Below are 22,243 nucleotides of genomic sequence, written 5' to 3' on the forward strand. Positions count from 1 at the left end.
TAATTATTCTATTAAATTATTCTATTAAATTGTTATTCTTATTTTAGCCAAGAGATTCTCCTCACGAGATTGCTCCCGATTGGTCTGATTCAATATTTTGGAGTTGGCGGCCTATTTAAAAACAAAAACATTAAGCTATGCAAGGCTATCAATCTTCAGAAGTATATTCACAATATCTCTGGGTTGGCTAAACAGATTTGAACAAATGTCTAAACCCTAATGTCTGTGGATTATAAATATCCAATAAACCCATTTTTTTTATTTTAACTGGACTCATTTAGTCGTGACACGCACGCATCATATGTCGAAGTCAGAGCCGTTCAGTTTGAAATGGGCAGGCTCTATAAATTTTTCTTAGAATCAGTGTATCCACGCATATACTGAAGCCTGCATTATATTGATGTACATATTTGTGTGTGTGTGTGTGTGTGTGTGTGTGTGCGTGTTCTCTTTCCCTACCTCAGGTGATCACCCGTTTGAGTGTGAGTTCTGCGGAAGCTGTTTCCGTGATGAGAGCACGCTGAAGGGACACAAGCGGATCCACACCGGAGAGAAGCCTTACGAGTGTAACGGCTGCGGAAAAAAGTTCAGCCTCAAGCACCAGCTGGAGACGCACTACAGAGTACACACAGGTAGGCACACACGCACTCACACACACACACTCACACACACACACACACATATACATATACACTGCAAAGTACGCACAGGAAGGCATACACACACACATTTACACACACAGTCACATATACACTACAGAGGGCACACAGGTACTCACACACACACACACACACACACACACACACACACACACACATATACACTAAAGAAGGCACACAGGTAGGCACACACACATACACACAGTCCCAAATACCAGCTAGAACTATACTATAAACCATATACAGGTATGCATACATACACACACACACATGATCACAGACCTGTCTATTCTAATACAGGCATTAGGAAAGTGGAAAATTGAGACATTCTGGGTAATACGGTATGTGTGATCAAATGAAACAGCAAGCAGGAAGTGTGAGCATTTCCAAAGCGCTCTGAAGACGACGAGGGATCACTTAGAAAGAAATAATCAACAGTCTACCCAGCTTACTACAGAGAACTGAGAAGCTCTTTGATTTTTAGATTTCACCCTTTGCCGAGATTAAAAACCCAGGAAGAAAGATCATAAATCACAATATCTTACAGAATTATTAGAAAAATGTGATGAAGGTCAGTTATGAGACATGAACCTTTAATTGATTGGACTGAGACTCAGATGTCAGCTTTATTATCTTTTTCATTAATACAACCCAAGTGTGTCTGTGCGTTTGTGTGTACAGTATGTGTGTCTTTGAGTTTATGCTGTAAACATATGTACAGCAGCTCTGAGCTCACCACACAGACTGTATGATTATCAGTGCCTCTGTCTGCTGTTCTTCCAGGCTAGCTCAATCAAGCGCAGATAAAGTATCTCAAACAAAACAAACAGTGTTTGTCCCGCGGGTCAGGTATCGATCGGCACGTGTGCCACTGCCAGGGCTTTTCACCGGCAGGAGCTCTCTCTCTCCCCTTCTCTCTCTTTCTTTCTCTCTCTTCTTCTCTCGCTCTATCTCTTCTCTCTCTGTCTCCCCTTCTCTCTTCTTTATTCTCTCTCTCTCTGACTGTCTCTCTTCCTCTCGTCTCTCAGTCTATCATCAGCGTGCTGGGCGTGTGGCTAAGGGTTTGCTGGGTAGTCAGGCTGGTTGGTATTACAGCGTGCTAACCACTCCCCGCGCGCCTTCAATAAGGGCAGCTGTTAAGCCGCACTATCAGGTAGCCTGTCAAATAATTGGCCTGGTTTTGTCCTCACGGAGCTGCCGGGGCTGGACCAGCCGCCAGATAACAAGCGCAGCGACAAGCCCCCAGTCAAAAGGCTTGCCCACCCCCCACCCCCACCCCCAAACACACATATACACACACACACACACACACACACACACATACACATGCACACCCAAGAGATGAATCATTGGCTTTGGCAGACGGCTGTCGATGCCTGATCAATATTTGCTCTGCGATTCACAGCTCAGCGCCCCTGCTTTACCGCTGCGGCGGCCGCCTTCGACAGAGCTAATCTGTGTCTCAGTGTGGGGTCCCTTTGTTTTCGCTCTCTCTCTCTCTCTCTCCCCACTGCCCTTTTTTTTCCCCCCTCTCGGAGACTCCGTCGTGCACACACACACACACACACACACACACACACACGAGGCCCCCCGCGCTCGCTCACACGCCCAGCCCTGCGCCCCATCGCCCCGGCACCGCACCGTGCCACGCACGCCTCTCGTGTGACAGCCGTAAATATCTGAAAGGATACGATCCCGGCCCGCCGCACCATTGATCTACGTGCATCACATTGAGTGTGTGTGTGTGTGTGTGTGTGTGTGTGTGTGAGAGAGAGAGAGTGTCCATCACAGTGTTGAGGCGTGGGCAGAGCAGACAGTAATTAGCATTAAACATGACAGGTGTGCTGAGTGTTAAACACTGTGCTTGTCCTCTGCTTAACTCCCCACTGCCACACACACACACTCACACACTCACACACACAGTCACACTCACACATATTTGGAATGGTAGCTGTAATGTAGCGTATCTGAATCTTGATTGTGGTGATATCATGATACCCATAAACATTGCGTGTATGTAGTATCTGTATTTAACCTGACACGTCGTGGGCTGTGTGTGAAACTCTGTCTCTGTGTACCCCCCCCCCCCCCCCCCCTCCAGGAGAGAAGCCGTTTGAGTGCAAGCTATGCCACCAGCGCTCACGCGACTACTCAGCCATGATCAAGCACCTGCGCACCCACAACGGTGCCTCGCCCTACCAGTGCACCATCTGCCAGGAGTACTGCCCCAGCCTGTCCTCCATGCAAAAGCACATGAAGAACCACAAGCCCGAGGACGTGCCCGCCGACTGGCGCATCGAGAAGACCTACCTGTACCTGTGCTACGTGTGAGCCGGACGGCCCAACACTCACCCCCACACGGAGAGGGAGGGGGGCGGAGAGCGCGCGCGCGCGCGCGTGTGTGTGTGTGTGTGTGTGTGTGTGTGTGTGTGTGTGTGTGTGTGTGTGTGTGTGTGTGTGTGTGTGTGTGTGTGTGTGTGTGTGTGTGTGACTGTCTGTAACTCAAAGTTAATTCAATCCAGCTACAGGGTTTAAGGGCTGGCGAAGAGGAGCAGTGACAAGCGGGAGTTACTAGTTACTGAAGTGGTTTTGTGTGTGTGTATTTGTGTGCGTGTATGTGTACAGTACTTCTCTAGTTCTTCCACTCATGTTCACTGTCTGGTGTCTGTGGATGTTCTCATAAGGTTGACAAGTCACGGTAGGCTGGAGATAGCTTCGCACAGCGGCTTTGGGTTGGGGTGGAGTTGGGTTGGGGTGGGGACAGGATCGGTTATGTATTTCCTGTGAAATTGGAAGAAAAAAAAAAGCCAAGCAGGTTAGTCAGTGGCCGTTCCTATCTGGTCACCTGGCATGGCTTGTGTACGGTTCTACCAGCGTGTGGTCTTCAGCTTGGGCACTTACTGGTAGACGGAACTCGGTTCACCAGTATCACCAAATTACGTTGCGAAGAAGATTAAATGGTAAAGATTGTTCAGGGATACGAATCATAACGGAAATGGACATACTTCACACCGTAGCAGCACTTTGTGTTGACTTATATATCTCTATATATGGATGGTTCACACATCTCACACACAAAGACACACACAGACACACACACACACACACACAGACACACACATACACACACACAGATGTTCAGTATATTGTAATCACAAGGACAACGACAACGCTCTCACTATCGGTCTGCTATAAGCTTCAGCTGCTCATCTATCCAGTGCATATCATGCTCCACATACTCTGCTTTTGGATCCAGTGCTCCGCTCCTACATAATAATCTGCAGCTGCTTGTTTAGTGCTGCCACTTTTCTCAGTGGTCTTCATCAAATCAGTTAAAACGTTACCCTAGTGTGTGTGTGTGTGTGTGTGTGTGAGTGTGTGTGTGTGTATACGCACGTATGTGTGTGTTTCCTTTGTGTGCATCAGTAGGTGATGCGTGAAGATGCTTGAACAGTGGTTTCTCGGATGTTAATAGAGTTTTGGTGATCATGTTAACATCATGTGTGTCCACGTGTGATATATATATATATATATATATATATATATAAAAAAGAATCAAATGTGATTGTGAAGAGAGTGACGATGTGTCATTTCACTGTGCGTCCGAACAGGGAACAAAGTGGGCGTGTTAGAGTCTGTCTGGCGCCCTGCCTCCTGCGCTTTGGCATCGTGATCACTTTGCTTTTGTGTTTGTTTTTATTTTTTGTTGCTGTTTTTTGTTTTTGTTGTTTTTTTTTGTCTTTGTTTTTTAATCACATTTTTACTTGAAATACCTCATTTCTGTGACCTCATGTGCTTGATGTGATTTTTTGTATTTGTTGATGATGTTCTACTGAGTTTGGAGCAGGAAGCGAGAAGAAAGACTCGGGGATTACGTTACCGGCTGCTAGACTTACGCATCTGCAGTCGTGAAGATGGCAGGTTGTTCTGTTTGTTTTGTTTTTTCTTTTTCTTTTTTTGTTTTTATATTTGTTGTGCATTTCTTACCAAAATAGGTCTTTGTTTTTTTAATCCTACTGTACATCTGTAAAAGCTGTTGTTTTATTTTTTGTCTTTCCAGTCATCTTATTACGCTACCTCCTCATTCTTTCCTGTTTGCACAAACATTTGTTGTATCTTTGATTTGCATTTTAATCGAACTCCATCTCATGCTTGGTCTAAGACGTCTCCGTTTTTGCGAGTGTTATTTTGCAAAAATGATTAGTGCAAGTCACAGACAGAATCATTTAATCCCCCCCCACCCCCCCACCCCAAACAGCTTACACTCCGATCTGGAGTTGCGGAGGAGAAACACGCTAGCCTTCAGAATGAGATGATGTGTTGTGTTTTGTTTTGTGTTGTTGTTCTCGCTGACCGGTGTCCGAGGCGTGGGATAGTGGCGTAAAAGAGATTGAAAGGGATACACTTGAAGATCATGTTCAAATGATTTGCTGTTTTTTATGTGAAAAATGGTTTTTGTAAAGTTGAATCACGCAGGACTGATGCGGTGATAGGGAGTGTATCATACGGTTGTCGTGTGCTGAAAGTCTTTTTTTTTGTGAGAAAAGAGAGAAAAAAAACGAGTACAGGAGAAGCTGCCCTCCTATGGGGAACGCGCAGCATCAACATTCTCCAGTCCTCCTAAGAGCCAAAAGAGGCACTTTGACATTTAAAAAAAAGTATTTTTGTATTACATTAAGGTGTGATACCTTGTAGTCTTTCGAGATTTGAAGAGATGTTTTACAGAATTCTCTCCATTGTGCTTGTTGAGTAAAACTGTATTTTCTGTGCCTCTTTTGCAGATGTTTGTGATGTGAAAATCTCCTGGGTGTTGTTTCTTTGTTGGTGAAGGTACTAGATTATTGTTGTTGATCCAAAAATGCATAGCAAGACAAGGAAATCCGACTGCACTCGCGCCAATAACTCTTTGCTGTTCTGTAAACCCTTCTAATGCTTACTGTGTCTGTGAGAACCTTTGGGGTCGGAGGGGGTCGGAGAGAGCGGCTGGCATCTTTGTCTATTTTTGTTAACACTGTGACTTTGATGATTACATGCACAGATATTTTTTTCACAGTAATTCGAGCGTCAGTAGCTGATGCAATGTTTTATACATTTGTGTGTGTGTGTGTGTGTAATGTGAACTTGGCTCTTCGGTGTGTGGCCCTTCTTAATTGTGGAAAATGCACTATACTGATCAGAAGAGCATAGTCTTTGAAGGCATTGTATAAAGTAAGAAAGCCCCTTCATCCCACCCTCATGTTCCCATTGTGGAAACATACAGATTTATTACTTTGACATTATTAACAGAATTGGCAGATTATATTTTGGCCTCAGAATCGACTAAATGGCCACATTACCTTTAGTCAGCATATGGCAACTTTTTTTTTTTTTGCCATCCTCGGGTCTATACTGAGAAAAAAAAAAAGTAAAAAAATAAGAAGTAGAAACATTAAAGTCTCTCTGCCTTGTCTCGCTTGTCATGTAGTAATGACAACGTTTTTTTTCTTCTTGCTGGGGAAGTCAAGATTTTTTTCATGAACTGATTTTTTATTTGTCCTTAAAAAATCGGAGCTAATGGGTGTGAGTTAATTTTCTTTGAAAACCATTTGTGTAAGGGCCCTATAAAACCAGGCTGGTGGTGTGTGTGTGTCTGTGTGTGTCATGGAGTATAGAGCAACCACTGCCTTTAGAACCACAGTCGTGTGCATCCTTTTTCACTTACAATAACACAGTGGGTGTCATCAGCAATAATTCTATAGGTTTTGGGAGAGGGTGAAAAAAGTCCTGGCTTCCCTGGTTTGGGATTTGGGCTGGAGTAGCATCCGAAGCCTTTGTTCCTCGCGCTGAGCTGTAGGTGCCATTTGTACGCGTGTCTTAGCCCTTAAGAGACTCAGCAGACTGAGGAACTCCATTGGACCAAGAGAAACGATGCGTTCTCCTAAAACTTTTTACTTCTGTATTTAGTCTTTGCCCTTTGTTTAAACTGAATTAACTTTTTTTTTGTTTTTTTTGTTTTGTTTTTGTTTTCCTTTTTTATGATTGATTTTATGAAGATGTCTACCTCAGCACCTGTCATTAGTATAAACGTTAAGGTGCCCATTTAAAGATATATAGTTTCTTTTGTCCTGTTCTTTACTTTCTCTTGTGCACATATCATAGCGGCTTTTCCACTCTGTAGCTTCCTGTTGGCCAGAGACTGTGCTCACTGAGTAGTACTCGCTCGCTGGCTGGCTCAATTGTGTGTGTGTGTGTGTGTGTGTGTGTGAGTGTGTGTGTGTGTGTGCGTGTGTGTGTGTGTGTGTGTGTGTGCAGTGATACCTGTGCTGCTGCTGACGGACCTGTTTATATCCACCATCCGTTTCCGTTCTCTTTTTCGTGGGCTCAGACACATCGGTGTGACCTTCAGTGTTCTCTGGAATGTGGAAAAAAATAAAAGGTATAAAAGCAACTTGATGCTGCAGGTTTCCTTTGCCATGGTTTTGTCTGTAAGTGAAGTTTGTGCCTTTAATGTTGAAAAGAGTATTTTTACACCCTACTAACGGTAGATTGTTTTGTAGTGATGATTTTTTTTTGTTTTGTTTTGTTTTGTATTTTGGTTCACGAGTCCTTTAGAAGATGACGATGTTCTGTTGTCCATGTCAAGCCTGCAGTTAGAAATAAAATAAATAAATCTGTACACTTTATGTCTAAGTGGTTTTGAATGGATTTTTCTCCTCCCTGAGTTGCTTTCATTGTAGTCTTTCATCAACGGTTTTCTCTTATTCTGCATGCATGCGGAGTTCCATCCACTCAAAAGGAACGTGCTCTGGCACAATGATCTCTGGCTCTCATGCTCCCCCTAGAGGCAAGTATGGGTAGTGCAAGACACACATGACTACTGAAACACACACGTTCAAGATCTTCTAAATTTGAGGTCAGGGAAATGTCGCCATCGCAATCTCCTTCACAAGGCCTCACATGAGAAGCGTCCCTGCCTGTCTGAGCTGGGTGATGGGGGGGCATAGGGGCCGTGTGGCCAAGGATTAAGGTCTGTCTCCGACTTCAGGAATGTGAGCAGAGCGGACCATCCTGTGCTCTCACCTGTTCCTCTACTTTACTAATCCCCTATCAGGTGCCTTCGCCTGGCCTGTGTGCTCACACAAACAAGAAGTCCTCCCAAACTCACACACATCATCATCAACCATTGTTTATTCAGGGAAGATTGACTGAGAATTAAGCATTTTTACAGCAATGCCTGGAATTAAACAATCACATAACAATAACAATCTAATAACAAACAATAACAGTAAAAGAGCATATGACCCAAAAGCCAAATAAAAATAAAAAAGAGTAAGAAAAGAAGATAAAATGAAACCAGGTCTGTGTGCTCTCACACACAACAGCCTTCCACACTTACACATAAAACAACATACCAGAGGGGTATTTCACAAAGGCAGAATTAAGACATCCAAGATAAAAGATAAAGCAAGGTTTGATATGACATAGTGTTGTCTGGTCATCCTAGCTCAACTTGTTTCACTAACGCCAATCCAGGATGAGTAGGAGCGACTAGGACAAGCCAGGTGTAAGTAATTCAGGATAGGTGCGTGTTCTCATTTCTCCCCCAAAGAACTCACGGTTGGAATAAAAAAAGATGCAGAAAATAGTGTCATTCACACAGTGAACAACCGCTTTTAATATAGACTAACAATGAAGTAAAGTTTTCCTTTTTGGAATGGGGAATCATGGCGATTTCTGCAAAACAGCAGGTGTGGCAGACCAACTGAATGCAAATGTATGTATGCACCCATGTGAGTGCATCCTTGTCTCGGCACGCAACGTCATTAAGAAAGCGCTTGCCACTGCAAATATGCACATAGTAAGACTATACCTTTATATTGTATTTATCACCGAATTAGTTGAAAACACCTTTGAAAAACTTCCAATCAACTACTACAGTAGGCTATTCATCAAACGTATCAACAAAAGCAAACAATGTAGTATGTTAATAATTATAAGGCTACCATAATTAAAATGATAACCATATGGTATTAGGCAGACAATCTGTTGTGTTTTGCGGGTAAATACATGTAGCAAATAGTATATAAATGGAATAAAGCTCTTAAAAAATGATGGTCTGATTTGAATGACAACTAGCTGAACCAATAAGACAACATTTACCATTAGAATGAACTTAGCTTGGCTGGTTGGGACCAGGCTAGGTGCAGAGAATAAATCCCTATGGCAACTTATGTGCCATCTCTTTTGTGAAGTCAAGGCTAAATTCATCCAGGATAACCAAAATATCCCAGCTTAATCCCTTATCTAGGTTTTGCAAAATACCCCTCAGGTGCTTTCTCCAGACCTGCACACTCACTGTCTTACTACAACTCCAATACATGAATCCAGACCTATGTGCTTAGTGCAAAACAGCCCTCTAAACTCACTCACATAAAAAACGGCAACAATTAAATTGTTAACTACCAATTTGGGATAAGTGAAACATGACACTAGGGGACATTACTTGATCATTGCACACTGTGCATTATCATGCATGTGATTCAATAACTTCATTCCAAATGTAAGCAATAGGCCCCAACTCAATAAATATTTTACTCGTAAAATAAGCTCCATCAAAGTCTTGCATTTTGTATTCAATGATGTGCCTGAGAGAGCAATAGAATTGCACGTTGCAGGCTAGAACACTACACACACACACACACACACACACACACAAAGAAAACACACACACATTCCTGCCAATTCATCTGGGAGACGCTTTTCTCCATAGTGACTTGTACATAAGGTGGAATGAAAATGTCTTAATTAACCAAACAGCATCAAAGAAACAACCATGCAAAAAAAACAAGAACACAGCAGAGTTTTAATTTCCCCTACACGGTTCCCTACGTCAGACGAATCCGAAGTGAATAAAAACCACATGTTTCCCTTTGACACGCGGGGAAGCTCAGGGCCTCACGACACCTGGCTGGGACAAAGCCCATGCTGTTCCGCAAGCCTCGGAGTAAGTCCCACCTTTTCATTCGGGCTGACCTTGCTTGACATGACACAGGGCTTTTCAACAATCCCTAATTATGACCTTTGCCTGCCGGGCCGCCCCTACCTGCCCCCGCAGAGTGGACACACACCGCGTTGGCACAGGTAAAGGTGTTCCTAAGCAACCTGCACACTATCAGTGGCTAGGTGGGGGATATCTCTGGAGATGGTCAGCCCCCACAAAGAACTGGTTCAGCCCACTGGGCTCAGCCCCCCCCCGATCCGTACTCCCCCTCCTGCGCAAACAACGGCTTCATTCTTTCAGGCCTCTGCTGACCTCTTTGTCTCTTTGTGAAGCGAAAATCCCGAGTTGCATTCTGACCAAATGGCAGCTAGCACGCTGGACAGGACAGCTGGGGAGAGGAGAGGAGCACAACGACGAGCCGAGCGCAGCTGAACACCTAGGAGTGGATGGAGCCTCGCGGCTAAACACGGGCGGCAGCGTCCACCACAGCCACGACTTCCTCCCCAGCACCCACGGCAAAAACATGGTGAGAGCCTCTTTTCTTTTCTTCTCTTCTCTTCTCTTCTCACATTCCATCAACCGGACAGCGGCCGAGAGACGAAGTCAGATGAAGGTCATCGGGAGGTAGAGTGCACTGAGGTGTGCGGTCAGGTAAACAGGTCAGGTATTGGGACGGCTGTTTACAGTGGAGAGCGTACAGTTAGTGCAGCTTTGGGATGGGAAGCCTATCCGTTTATATAATTCTCTCACAATCCTGAATTCATTCTCTTTTTTTTCCGCGCAGACAGACAGAAAGAGGATTTGTTTGAGATTATGACTCCTGAAATGACCCGTCCGTGTGTAAGTGTGTGTGTGTGTGTTTGTGTGTGTGTGTTGGACAGACGGGATTAGGAGTGGCTGTTGTCCTGTGTGTGTATTACAGAGTCTGGGTGCTGATTCACTGTCTGTCATTGAGAACCCGGGGGCCGTTGGGCCCATGGTGTACCCGGGGAAGCAAGAGGGGCCAGCAGGGGAGGGGGCAACCGAGGGCCCCCCTGCCTGGGTCAGAGGAACCGGGGCGCCACACCAAGGCAAGACCACCTTACACACAAGGATACAAGAATACAAGGAAGTTTATTGTCACATGCATATAGTTACTGGAAGTAAGAAATGCAGTGAAATTATGTCTGGTGTCAGCCTATTTGTGCATTTATGGGGGGGGGGGGGGGGGTAAAAAACACACACACACACACTGCACCACACACATGGACGTCACACATGGACGTCACACACACCATGCTACACCAAAGGAAGGCCACATTACACACACTCTGCAGCACACACACACTCAGCACCACACACACACCACGCCACACCAAGGCAAGACCACACTGCAACCGCACCATGCATTCACATTCACTTATTTAGCAACTGTGTGTGTGTATTCTCATCAACGTGTGCTCCCTGCATTTCTACGTTATCTCGCTGATATAGAGCCTTGCTACACAAAGCGAGCTGCAGAAACACTTGAGCTACACCTGGGTGCTGCACACTTATCACACCTGTGTACCTGTCAGCTCCTGACAGCAGGTGACCGTGGAGCGGAGCGGGCCTGGCTCTGATGCAGACGCTGATCTGGGCCGAGTCAGACCCAGACCTGTGCCTGAGTCAGGGTGCATTTACGTATGGTGATTACAGTAGTGTTGCACCATTCAGAAATAGATCAGCACAGCAGGCTCAGTTCGCTCCAGGGAAAGTCATGAGATAAGCATCATCAGCATGCTGTGGTCAGTCGACTCGGCCGCTAACTAGCATTCGCTCCTCTACCCCAGTGTTCAGGCCGCCATCGGGGAGCGTGGCGGTTCAGAGGCTTGCCCGGTTCCTGGTGGCGCTGTGTGTCCTCGGCCTTTTGGGGGGAGTGGCCGTGGGAGTGTGGCACATTGGTAAGTTATGCCGCCATCACTGCTGATGCCACCTCATCTAACACCATTCAGCTAAGTCAATGTGACCTTTCCCCAAATACTGCCTGACCATGCAGATTTACTGTGTCTAGCCGTAATCAAGGCAAATATGTATCATCCATGTATCAGAGAAAAGGTTGTCATTGGTATTTGGAGTTTGGGTTTGGTGTAGTGCAAGCGTAGAGTCTCCTGTCAATGCTGCAGGGCCTTTTACAGTTAGCCTGGTCCCTGGTGTGTGTGTGTGTGTGTGTTCGTGTGTGTGTGTGTGTGTGTGTGTGTGTGTGTGCGTGTGGTACCTGGTGCCCAGGACTGTATTTGCAATGCCACATGTGTGGGTGATCTGGGAGTGGCCACTAATGAGTATGCTAACCAGTGTGTGTGTGTATGGGCCTGGAGAAGGATTGGGCATGTAATGGCAGATGAGTGGGTGATCTGTGAGTAAGGCATCTGGGTGCAGGCTTCTAAGCAGCATGCTTAGACAAATTACATGGATTCTACTGCGCAAAAGTTTCGGGCTTGGGGGCAAGTTTGTGTGTGTATGTGTGTGTGTGTGTGTGTGTGTGTTGGATGAAACAGTTCAGTTTAAAAGTAGGTGTGGCTTAATTTACTGAGAACAAAGTGACAGGGATTTAGACCTAAATTTGTGTGTGTGTGTGTTGGATGAATCAGTTCAGTTTAAAAGTAGTTGTTTGGCTTCATTTACTGAGAACAAAGTGACAGGGATTTAGACCTAAATTTGTGTGTGTGTGTGTGTGTGTAAATATGGCGGTATGTGTGTACTTGCAGTGAAGCTGCTTTTGAAGCCTACCTCCTCCCAGAGCCCAGCTGGGTTTGAGGACACCAAAGAGACGTCCTTCTGTAATGTGACAGATGACATTTCCGTGACAGACCCGCGGAAAGGTGAGCGGACGGCAGGTTTACTGGGATCAGCTGTTGACTGGCTCCCAGTCATCCCCGTTCTGAACATCTAGGAGAAGAGAGCTGAGAGATATAACTCAGCAGTTTATCAATAGAAAGCTCATAGAAAGACACTGCTCAAGTAGCCTACTACAAACTGGTCTTTGAAAACTGAAAAAGGTTCATAAGACATTGTTAAAAGCAGCTAGTGGCTCTTACAAACACAGAACATTGGAGCATGTTGCATGAGCTTTATGTTTCTGCTGCTTTTGATTTAAGCTACTCTGCCACCTAGGTTAGAGAAAATCTAAGTAAAAATCAATCACTATATCGACCCCCCTTTTCCCAGATATCTATACCATTTAGAGACTGCTCCTTGTACTCTTATGTAGTGTGTTTTTTGTCTTTGTCTTTGGACGTGTTTAGTCTGAGGGGATTTTCAATGAATCAGGTTCAGTTTTTTACAGGATCAGTCCAGAGAATTCACTGCTGGAGATCCAACTGGAGAGGCTGCCCACATGGCTGCCCGTCTGCTACGAGCGCTGGAACTCCTCACTGGGCACGCTCGTGTGCCGACAGCTGGGCTACTTCAGGTTAGCATTCAGGTTATGATAGCTAAGTCAGCTAGGCTAGGCTACCTCAGGTTAGCATTCAGGTTAGCATTCAGGTTAGGTTAGAAGGTCAGCTAAGCTAGTCTAGGCTTTGTACATTTCAGATAAGATATACTGCCAGGTTAAATCTAAGGTGAAATGGTTTCTTGGAGTTTGTATAATAGCCTAGGCATTTCAATAAATCCTACTCACTCAGAGATCGACAGGTGTCAAAAAACAGGCCTCTTTCAGGTTAGCATGTCTCAGGGTTAGCATTCTGTCAAGTTGTCATTTGCATCAGCATACTTTTAGAGAGGAGTTTCTCATGTCAACTGTCACCACATCTCATTTTATATAGCTTTGGTTGACATATTTATCATGTCCAATAGCCTATCAAGTGCAATAATGTCAATAACACGTTTCCTATTTCATTTTAAGTTAACCTGTAAGGTTGTCTTATTTACATTCCATCCATTATTTTTATCCACCCATGTTTCTTACCTTAGAACTCCCCTTTTCCAGGTTAACCAAACATAAAGGAGTCAATTTAACTGACATTGGACCAAACTACACAGATGGGTTTGTTCAGATTGCCTCAGAACAACAGACCAGTCTGGAGAGCTTATGGCAGTTTAGGTAGCCCACTGTTTCCTGAATATCATTTTCATTCAGCACTAAGGCTATGTGACACAAACTCATATAATATGAGTAAAAAGTCATATATATATTTATCTTCTTTCTGTTTTGTCTTTTTATATTTTCTCACTAAGGGGAAGCTGCAGTACTGGGAAGGTTATTGCTTTGAAGTGTTTTGGTAAGTCAATAACAGTTCCTCTACACAGCAAAGTCAAGTCTTGCATGTCAGCCTCTATGGGTAAATGTGAGGCATAATTTGCAAAGAGCTTTGAGTGCTTAATAGAGTAGAAAAGGTCATACATGCAGTACCATTTAATGTGTGTGTGTGTATATGCATGAATGTGAATGTGTTATAGAGTGTGGCATGAGAGCGAAGCTGCCTCGCATCATCGGGGGCGTGGAGGCGACGCTGGGCAGGTGGCCGTGGCAGGTGAGCCTCTACTACAGCAATCGACACACCTGTGGAGGATCCATCATCACCAGCCAGTGGATCGTCACCGCTGCACACTGCGTGCACAAGTAAGAACGATCATGTCTACACACACACACACCTGCTCCACTGCCTGTCAGTTATGCTGTCTCCACACTGAGGCCCTGTAGCTGAGTTCTGACGTCAGGTGTGCACCTGTACGTGTGTGTGTGTGTGTGTGTGTGTGTGTGTGTGTGTGTTACTCTGTGTAGGGGTGAGAGTGACACATTGAGGTCTGTCCTGTTAGGCTATTACTAGGCATGAGTATAGAAACAGCATTCACTTACACACCAAGATGGAAGCCAAGATGTCGGTGGATCAATTCATCACTTTTATTCTTTTACCATGTTATTTCATTTGGCTACTCGGAATTGAACCCATGATGTTGCCTAATTTGAGAAACACTAATGTTACCTAGCAAGTAGTTTAAAGCCTGTGTTGCAGGTTAACCACCACTGTTGATTAATGGGTACATAAAGCACTCAATATATGTATATCATTTTTAAAAATGTCTCCAAATGGTGTTAAATGCCAGTTTTTGTTGTTTTTAGCATTAGCGGGGTTTTTTTACGCAATTCGGTGATGACGTCACTTTGGGGACTACATGATCTGCGCTTCATTCATTTCAATGCATTTCAATGGACATCGCGTTACAATGGTATGCTTATAACGTTACGACACTTTTTTTGTTACTGTCAGTGAACAGCACCGAGTGAAAGTCAACATTTTCTAGTGATAGTGATCATGTCGTTAGTTCAGATAGCTACCGGGCAAACTTAGTCAGAAGATCAGAATATAAAGCATCATGATAGCTAGCTATGGGCTAACTTTTTAGTCCCACCTGTGAGCCACCCTAGTTGTTGCAAACTTAGCTTCTAGCCGCCGCCGATTAGGCTGGTCGTGTCTTCAGCATGAATATTTTCGATAACTACTACTCGTGATTGATTGCCATTGACATCGTCAGGGTACGGCTTACCAAAGAGGGAGATAATATGGGCAAGTCGCAGTTTTGCAGGTGCTTGTGTGGGCTGTGCCGTCCCGATGGAAACTGTGGTGGAGAGCTGCAGTAACTAGGGAAGCGAGTGCATTTTGGCCGCTGGTCAAGGAGCTCCCCTGTGACCAGCATATGACATGATCTATCTAGCTATCTATCTACCTGTCTATATACATATCAAGGCTATCTATAGCCTATCTATTTATCTATAATCTGCGCTATCTACTGCTGAACAATCCCTTACTCGTCTCTCTTTTCGTCGTACTCTCTCGTTACTCTCAAGGGTCTCAAGGTGGGCTTTGGTCTGTAGCCTCCCCAAGGTGACATAATGCAATGCATTGTGGGGGAAAGGAGAATCACTTCAAACGCTGTGAAATAGTACCTGCTTTTTCGTATTATATTCCGTTTTGTGATACCCAACAACATCAAATACAATGGATAACAGTTTAAATGTTTATTACCAACAAGCAAATTGTGCAAATTCGTTGGAAAATGAACCCTGCAACACGGCCTTTAAAGGTGACCCTTTGATTCTGGCACAAGGGTGTTGATATTTGAGATCACAGCCAATTAAACGCCCCCATCCCCACCCACACACACACACACACAAACACCACTCCCATGCTCCTGAGGCTGTGTTTTACTGGAGAATATCTGTAAATTCAATACTATAATCAAAGACTACTTCTCTTTTAAGACATAATTGTCAGCATATAGTAAATAAACATGTTTTTTCCCCATGGCAGCTACAGACTACCGCAGGTGTCCAGCTGGGTGGTCTATGCTGGGATTGTGACCCGAAACTCAGCCAAGATGGGGGAGTACATTGGCCACGCCGTAGAGAAGATCATCTACAACAAGAACTACAACCACAGAACGCACGACAATGATATCGCGCTCATGAAACTTAAGACGCCTCTCAATTTCTCAGGTGAGTCTCACACCTGTGCGGCAGGTGTTTTAGTGAGATTCCGTTTGGGTGATGATGAGGATGAAATGTTCAGTTAAAGATTGTTGTTTTCATATGCAGATTGCTCTAGCTGCAGTTCTTAGTTACTCTACCATATGCACAATTGTAAACAACTACTACAGTTATTCATGATTTCCGAATGTATTCATTCACTGACATACTGTACATTGTACTAGTACATAGTTATGGGACTAGTTAGTAGAGCACAATTTGGTTTGGTGGACATATTCTAGGTTTTATGGATGTCAGCATCACTTTTCTGATACCTTCTAAATATGTCAGAGTGGACAGTGATTCACTGGCCTGGTGTGCTGCCATAATAACCACGTTTGTGTGGCAGACACCATCAGACCAGTGTGTCTGCCCAAGTACGACTTCGACCTGTCGGGAGGAACACAGTGCTGGATCTCTGGCTGGGGATACACTCAGCCTGATGATGGTAAGAACAACCACCCGCAACAACAAACAGACACATACACACACACACACACGCACACACACATATACAGACACACACACACACACACACACACGCCAACACGCATGCACACACACACCGCTAAGGTCATCTTTCCAAAAAATTTGGACCTTGAAACATTTTATGGCATTCAACACCCCCTTAACTTCCAGATATAAGTGCCTTTTTCTTGACTTTTGGATTTGGTGTGGGTTAACCTTTAAACGTTGCTACCCCCCTTAATTTACTGTTCGCGGTCAAATTTGACCAGACGGTTTTAAATACCAATAAAAATGACAAAGAGTATTTTTAACCCTCTATGGTACCCATCATGATGTCCTTGTGGAAAACAATATTGCCATTGTTTTTTCTGTTTAAAAATGTACACTTTAACAATAATAATAATATTTTTTATATATTTTTTAAGATATGTTGCCTCAAGACAACATTGTACCATAACGATAAAAAGTAAAATAATTCCTATTTTTATGAATTAAAGCTAACTTATTCATTTAAAACACCTACAGTATCTGTATAACTTAACACTAGAACAAAAATATGTATGTATTACAAGTCTCATACTTAACAAAAATATTGCTCCCAGGCAACATTGTACCATTGTGGAATGAAAATCAATATTTTACAGATATGAAGTTATAATGATTAAAACATACAAATTATCATATAAAATAATCAAAATCACTGTTTTACTGGTTAAAAGCTCCATACATCTCCCGAAACATTCTCAGATATACACATACACACGCATCCATGAGTTTGTGCACGTACTGTACACCCATGTATACCCATGCACACACACATAACAACATCCACTTTCCCTATGAGACCTGCACCTGACTTTATGAAAGTTTAGTAAGTAATTTGTCTCAAAAGAGAAAAGCAGGGGATAGGCCTACACTGTAGCAAATATAAGGATCAGTCAGGCCTCAAACTTGGGCTATGGGGTAGCAAGTGTGTAGCTTGACCACAACACCAAAAAGCCATGGATGTTGGTATGGTAGTCAGGGCACATATTCAACCATATGCTGGCATTCTGTGAAACTTCATGAAGCACACTCATGCACTTCACACAGACAGGTGCTCCTCATACATCCTTCCATCCACTGTTCATCACAGGGTGCCTCACTAATGCATCGCCTTTCCATGGGGGCCCTCATACAGGGGTCAACCTGCCTAAGGGTCCCTCATACAGCTCTTTGAGCACATTTCATTAAGCATCACAGCAAGCCCTTTCTCTTCTGGCATTATGTAGCAAAAGGAGAAAGCAGTCACCCCACCTGGCCTCAAACCTCAATACAAAACCTGCAATCTGATCGCAACATGAAAAACAGGCTCTTTTGTATAATAATAATAATACATTTTATTTGTAGAGCACTTTATCATGTACTCAAAGCACTGAACATTGTAGGGTAAAAAGGGAGGCAGGCAGGAATAGAAGTAAAAGTTAAGAAAGTAGAATGAAATAAAAATTAAGAGGCACACATAAAGTGTACCCAGTTGCAAGTGTGGAAAGAAACAGACATAAGTACAATTAAAAAGTAAAGTATTACATATCTATAACTCTGTTTCTAACAAATGCAGACAATACATTTGTCAGTTTACTTACAGGCATATGCAATATATTTGCTTTTGCCTTGTTAATTTAATTACAAATATAATGCACTTGCTTTAATTTCCTATGACGCCTAGGGAAAATGTGGCGTCGCAAGACACCTGTCCTGCACAGTCCCTGAATGAGGAAGCAAAATGACTGTGAGTCATGTGACTTCTTTCTTGCAGTTGCACTGGAGTCAAATTAGTGTGTGTGTGTGTGTGTGTGTGTGTGTGTGTGTGTGTGTGTGTGTGTGTGTGTGTGTGTGTGTGTATGTGTGTCTGGTGTGTCTGTTTGTGTGTGGGTGTGTGTATTTTTGTGTGTGTGTGCACTGTGCATGATTGTGTGTGCGAACATTGGTGGTTCACATGCACAAGTGGCAACATGACATGAACTGACAACATGAACCGTGTGTGTGTGTGTGTTTGTGTGTGGGGGTGTGGGGGTGTACATGTGTGTGTATATGTGCATGCATGCATGTGTGTGCGAACATTGATATGGGTTCCTATAATTTACACAAGATTGATTTGTTTGGCATGAACAGTGTTAGAAGGTTAGAAGGTTAAACAAATCACTCAGCTCTATCTTTCTTTCTCAACATCAATCATTAATTCATGTTATCTCCTTTGATTTAACATTTTTAAGGGTCCTATCAGTAAGGTTTCCCTGGGGTTAATCTCAGTGGAAATCTAAGTAATGACCTCTGATAAGAGAGCAGTCATCTTGGGTCAGGCCACAATTTTGTCCCTCTGCACTGGTACTCTGTAAAGGCTGTGTGGAGGCTAAAGTCCACATGGAGCTCTGGTGCCTCTGCTCCCCCCAATGCGCTGCTTTGCTCCAGTTCATATTCCAGATTTAATCAATCAATCAATCAATTATCAACACATAAGACCACATTTATACAAAATACAAGACCACGTAACAACAATAAAAAAAAAGTCCCTTTAATGACTCTGAAGGAGGCCCCAGTGTTTCTGGCTCTACCTATTAAAGTCCAGGTGACAAGTGTTGCTAGACAAAATATGACATAAATTTGAAAATTTGAGTTTGCTGCGGTGTTGCGCACCTTGGTGCATACATCAAAATTTTTTAAATGCCGCAGACGTTGTACTGTTACGTGTACTGTAATTGGTTATCAACTCAAAGTTCTACTGGAGTTTGAGTTCTACTGTGTTGTTGCCGTGGTCACGGTGTGTGTCCAAGTTGTTTTAGAAAGTAGTTGACGTTCTATTTCGACAATTTGTGCTGCCGCTGGACTATGAAAGCCTACAGCTCTGCGTCAGCTATCGTCTGAACTATAAATTGGCCTCTAATGCTCTGCAGTGTCTCTGGCCTCTCTAACGCTCTGCTTTGCTTCAGTTCATATCCCAGATACTCTGAAGGAGGCCCCAGTGCCGCTCATCAGCACCAAGAAGTGCAACAGCTCCTGCATGTATAAGGGAGAGATCACTCCCAGGATGCTCTGTGCTGGCTATACAGAGGGCAAAGTGGACGCGTGCCAGGTCAGACACACACAAGCACGTGCAAGTACACGTCTCCACCCTCTAACTCATATTGTTTGCACCGTGCGGCTAGTCAAACCTACCACTGAGGGAACTGCACTGTGCAAGAAATGCCGTACAGAATCCCTTAACACACATACAAACACACACACACACACACACTCTCTCTCTTTCTCTCTTTCTCACACACACACACACACACATGCACACACACACACACACACACACTCTGGAGTAGGTTCCCAGCAGGTCAGGTCACGGTGCCCAGCGCTGGTCCTGTGGAGACATAACAGAGGCACGAGCGAGACACAACATTCAGTACACATTGACCCTAACACTAACCCTAACTCACCCACACACACACACACTCTCTCACACACACACACACACACACACACACACAACACACACACACACACACACACTAATCTCAACACAAATCCTAACACACACACACACACACACACACACACAGCACACACTGACCCAAACACGGTAACACAGACACACTTTGTTTCTGTCGGCGGCAGAGACTCTGTGTGCCTTCAACAAAGGCTTCCTCTCATCCCAGACGTGACCACAGGGAGTCTTCACACAGCCACTTATCTCAGACGTGTTTCTGTGTCTCATTATGATAATAATTATACCCCCCCCCCCCCACCAAGCTCAGGCCTCACAGGGCATTTCCCAGCGCAGAAGAATTCGTTTTGCCGTGTAAACAAAACATTACGTCATCACATCAGCACTGGAGGTTTTCCCTTACTCTGCCACTCAGTCATACGAGCGTCCAGTGCAAGGCAGTGAGCGATCCTCTAACATGGTCACAGACCCTGCGTCCATTACGAGTTGTTTAGGAACGAGGCCGTTGAAATGGAGAGGGCCCAGAGTGGAGGGTTTGTGGCTCTGATAATGCCACCAGCAATTAGGCTGTTAATCAAGCTAATCAATTACCTTAATTAGTCATTGGAGCTCTGGGACTAAAGAGAGGAGCAAATGCCCTCTCTCTCACACACACACACACACACACACACACACACACACACACACACACACACACACACACACACTTGGGTATTACTGCTCCTCTGCCCTCACTGCCTCATTCACAGCTATATTAGTAAATCAAACAGGCTGAGAATAATTGATAACTTTGAAAACTTTGAAACAAAATGCTTAAAAATAATTTTGTCAACATATAGTTGTATGCGCATATGTATGTACTGTATGTGTGTGTATATATGTGTGTGTGTGTGTGTGTGTGTGTGTGTGTGTGTGTGTGTGTGTGTGTGTGTGTGTGTGTGTAATATGCATGCCTGTGTGCTGCAGGGGGACAGTGGCGGTCCGCTGGTGTGCCAGGACGACGGTGTGTGGCGGCTGGTGGGGGTGGTGAGCTGGGGAACGGGCTGCGCCGAACCCAACCACCCTGGCGTCTACACCAAAGTAGCCGAGTTCCTGGGCTGGATCTACGACATGATCGAGGTGAGAGACCACTGCTTAAGTTGCATCCAGTAAACATCTGCCTATGCAAAACATACATCTAGTAAACATCTACCCATAGAAAACATACATGCAGTAATCATCAGCTCATAGAAAACTACATCCAGTAAGCATCTGCCTATACAAAACATACATCTAGTAAACATCTACCCATAGAAAACATACATGCAGTAATCATCAGCTCATAGAAAACTACATCCAGTAAGCATCTGTCCATAGTAAACAAACATCTCATCCGGTAAACATCTGCCCATAGAAAACATACATGCAGTCATCATCTGCCCATAGAAAACATACATGCAGTCATCATCTGCCCATAGAAAACATAGAGGGTGGAGGTTAGAGAGCACTGCCTCACGCGGTTACGTCCAGCAAATGTCTGTTCATAGAAAACTTGCATCCCAAACAGCTTCTCAGATGGACAGTTCTGGGCTGAGTTGGGATAGCTGTAGTATGAAGAGGTGTATTGGGACATGTATGACTGACATGTTGAATGTTAATTAACATATTAAAAGTAAACTAAAATGCTTCAATACTGTGCATTGCTATGTATTTAAATGAAAATATACAGTGCACATACATGCGTTGATATGCATTTGAAGCATGTGCAGTGTTATGTGTGTGGGTTGGTTAAGACAATTCCGTGATTTGACTCTTTGAGTTTGACTCTTTTTGATTATATGGTGCTTGTCTGCATTATCTTGATATTGTAATTTTGTATTCTTTTATGTTGAACAGGGTTACTGAGGGAGGAGGGAGTAGAAGAGCAGAGATCTCCACACACACACACACACACACACGCACACGCACACACACACACACACAAGGACCCAGGCCGCTGAGTGAAGAGGGTGGTCCACACAAAGGGGACTTCTTTGTGTCACACACACAAGGCAAAAGCCTAAAGAAGCCACAGTGTGGAGCGTGGGAGGGGACCCCCTTCTGTAAAACCGCTGACCTTATTTCACTGGGGAAGGTCAAACCCCAACTGACCACCACCCCCAACCCTCTGATTTAATCCTGGACAGGAACAAAGACCA

General features: G+C 44.2%; 2 protein-coding genes across 2 annotated transcripts in view; both read left to right on the forward strand.

Moving 5' to 3' along the window:
- zbtb16b (zinc finger and BTB domain containing 16b) overlaps nt 1–7,321 on the forward strand; it is a 56,633-nt gene extending 49,312 nt beyond the window's left edge. The window contains exons 6-7 of the mRNA XM_076290361.1: nt 465–632; nt 2,761–7,321. Coding sequence (XP_076146476.1) covers nt 465–632; nt 2,761–2,990 — 398 coding nt within the window. The 3' untranslated portion in view covers nt 2,991–7,321. The remainder of the gene's footprint in view (nt 1–464; nt 633–2,760) is intronic.
- Nucleotides 7,322–9,712: 2,391 nt separating this feature from the next.
- On the forward strand, nt 9,713–21,950 carry tmprss5 (transmembrane serine protease 5). Its single transcript, XM_076291118.1, has 14 exons — nt 9,713–9,779; nt 9,972–10,165; nt 10,562–10,709; nt 11,451–11,561; nt 12,366–12,479; nt 12,934–13,069; nt 13,589–13,702; nt 13,837–13,880; nt 14,059–14,221; nt 15,912–16,096; nt 16,476–16,574; nt 19,564–19,706; nt 21,033–21,185; nt 21,942–21,950. The coding sequence occupies exons 1-14, from the start codon at nt 9,713–9,715 to the stop codon at nt 21,948–21,950; spliced, it is 1,680 nt and encodes a 559-aa protein (XP_076147233.1).
- Nucleotides 21,951–22,243: the final 293 nt, after the last annotated feature.

Source organism: Alosa pseudoharengus, unplaced genomic scaffold (genome assembly GCF_046254945.1).
Source record: "Alosa pseudoharengus isolate Yale_2024_CS ecotype anadromous, Long Island Sound unplaced genomic scaffold, YU_APseudo_1.1 YU_APseudo_1.1_scf_18, whole genome shotgun sequence".
NCBI lineage: Eukaryota > Metazoa > Chordata > Actinopteri > Clupeiformes > Clupeidae > Alosa > Alosa pseudoharengus.

Coding starts and splice junctions, on each gene's coding strand:
- tmprss5 (XM_076291118.1), top strand. CDS start 9,713: ATGACCTTTGCCTGCCGGGCCGCCCCTACCTGCCCCCGCAGAGTGGAC. Junction 9,780..9,971: donor CACACACCGCGTTGGCACAG/GTAAAGGTGTTC, acceptor CTCTTTGTGAAG/CGAAAATCCCGAGTTGCATT. Junction 13,881..14,058: donor TATTGCTTTGAAGTGTTTTG/GTAAGTCAATAA, acceptor AATGTGTTATAG/AGTGTGGCATGAGAGCGAAG.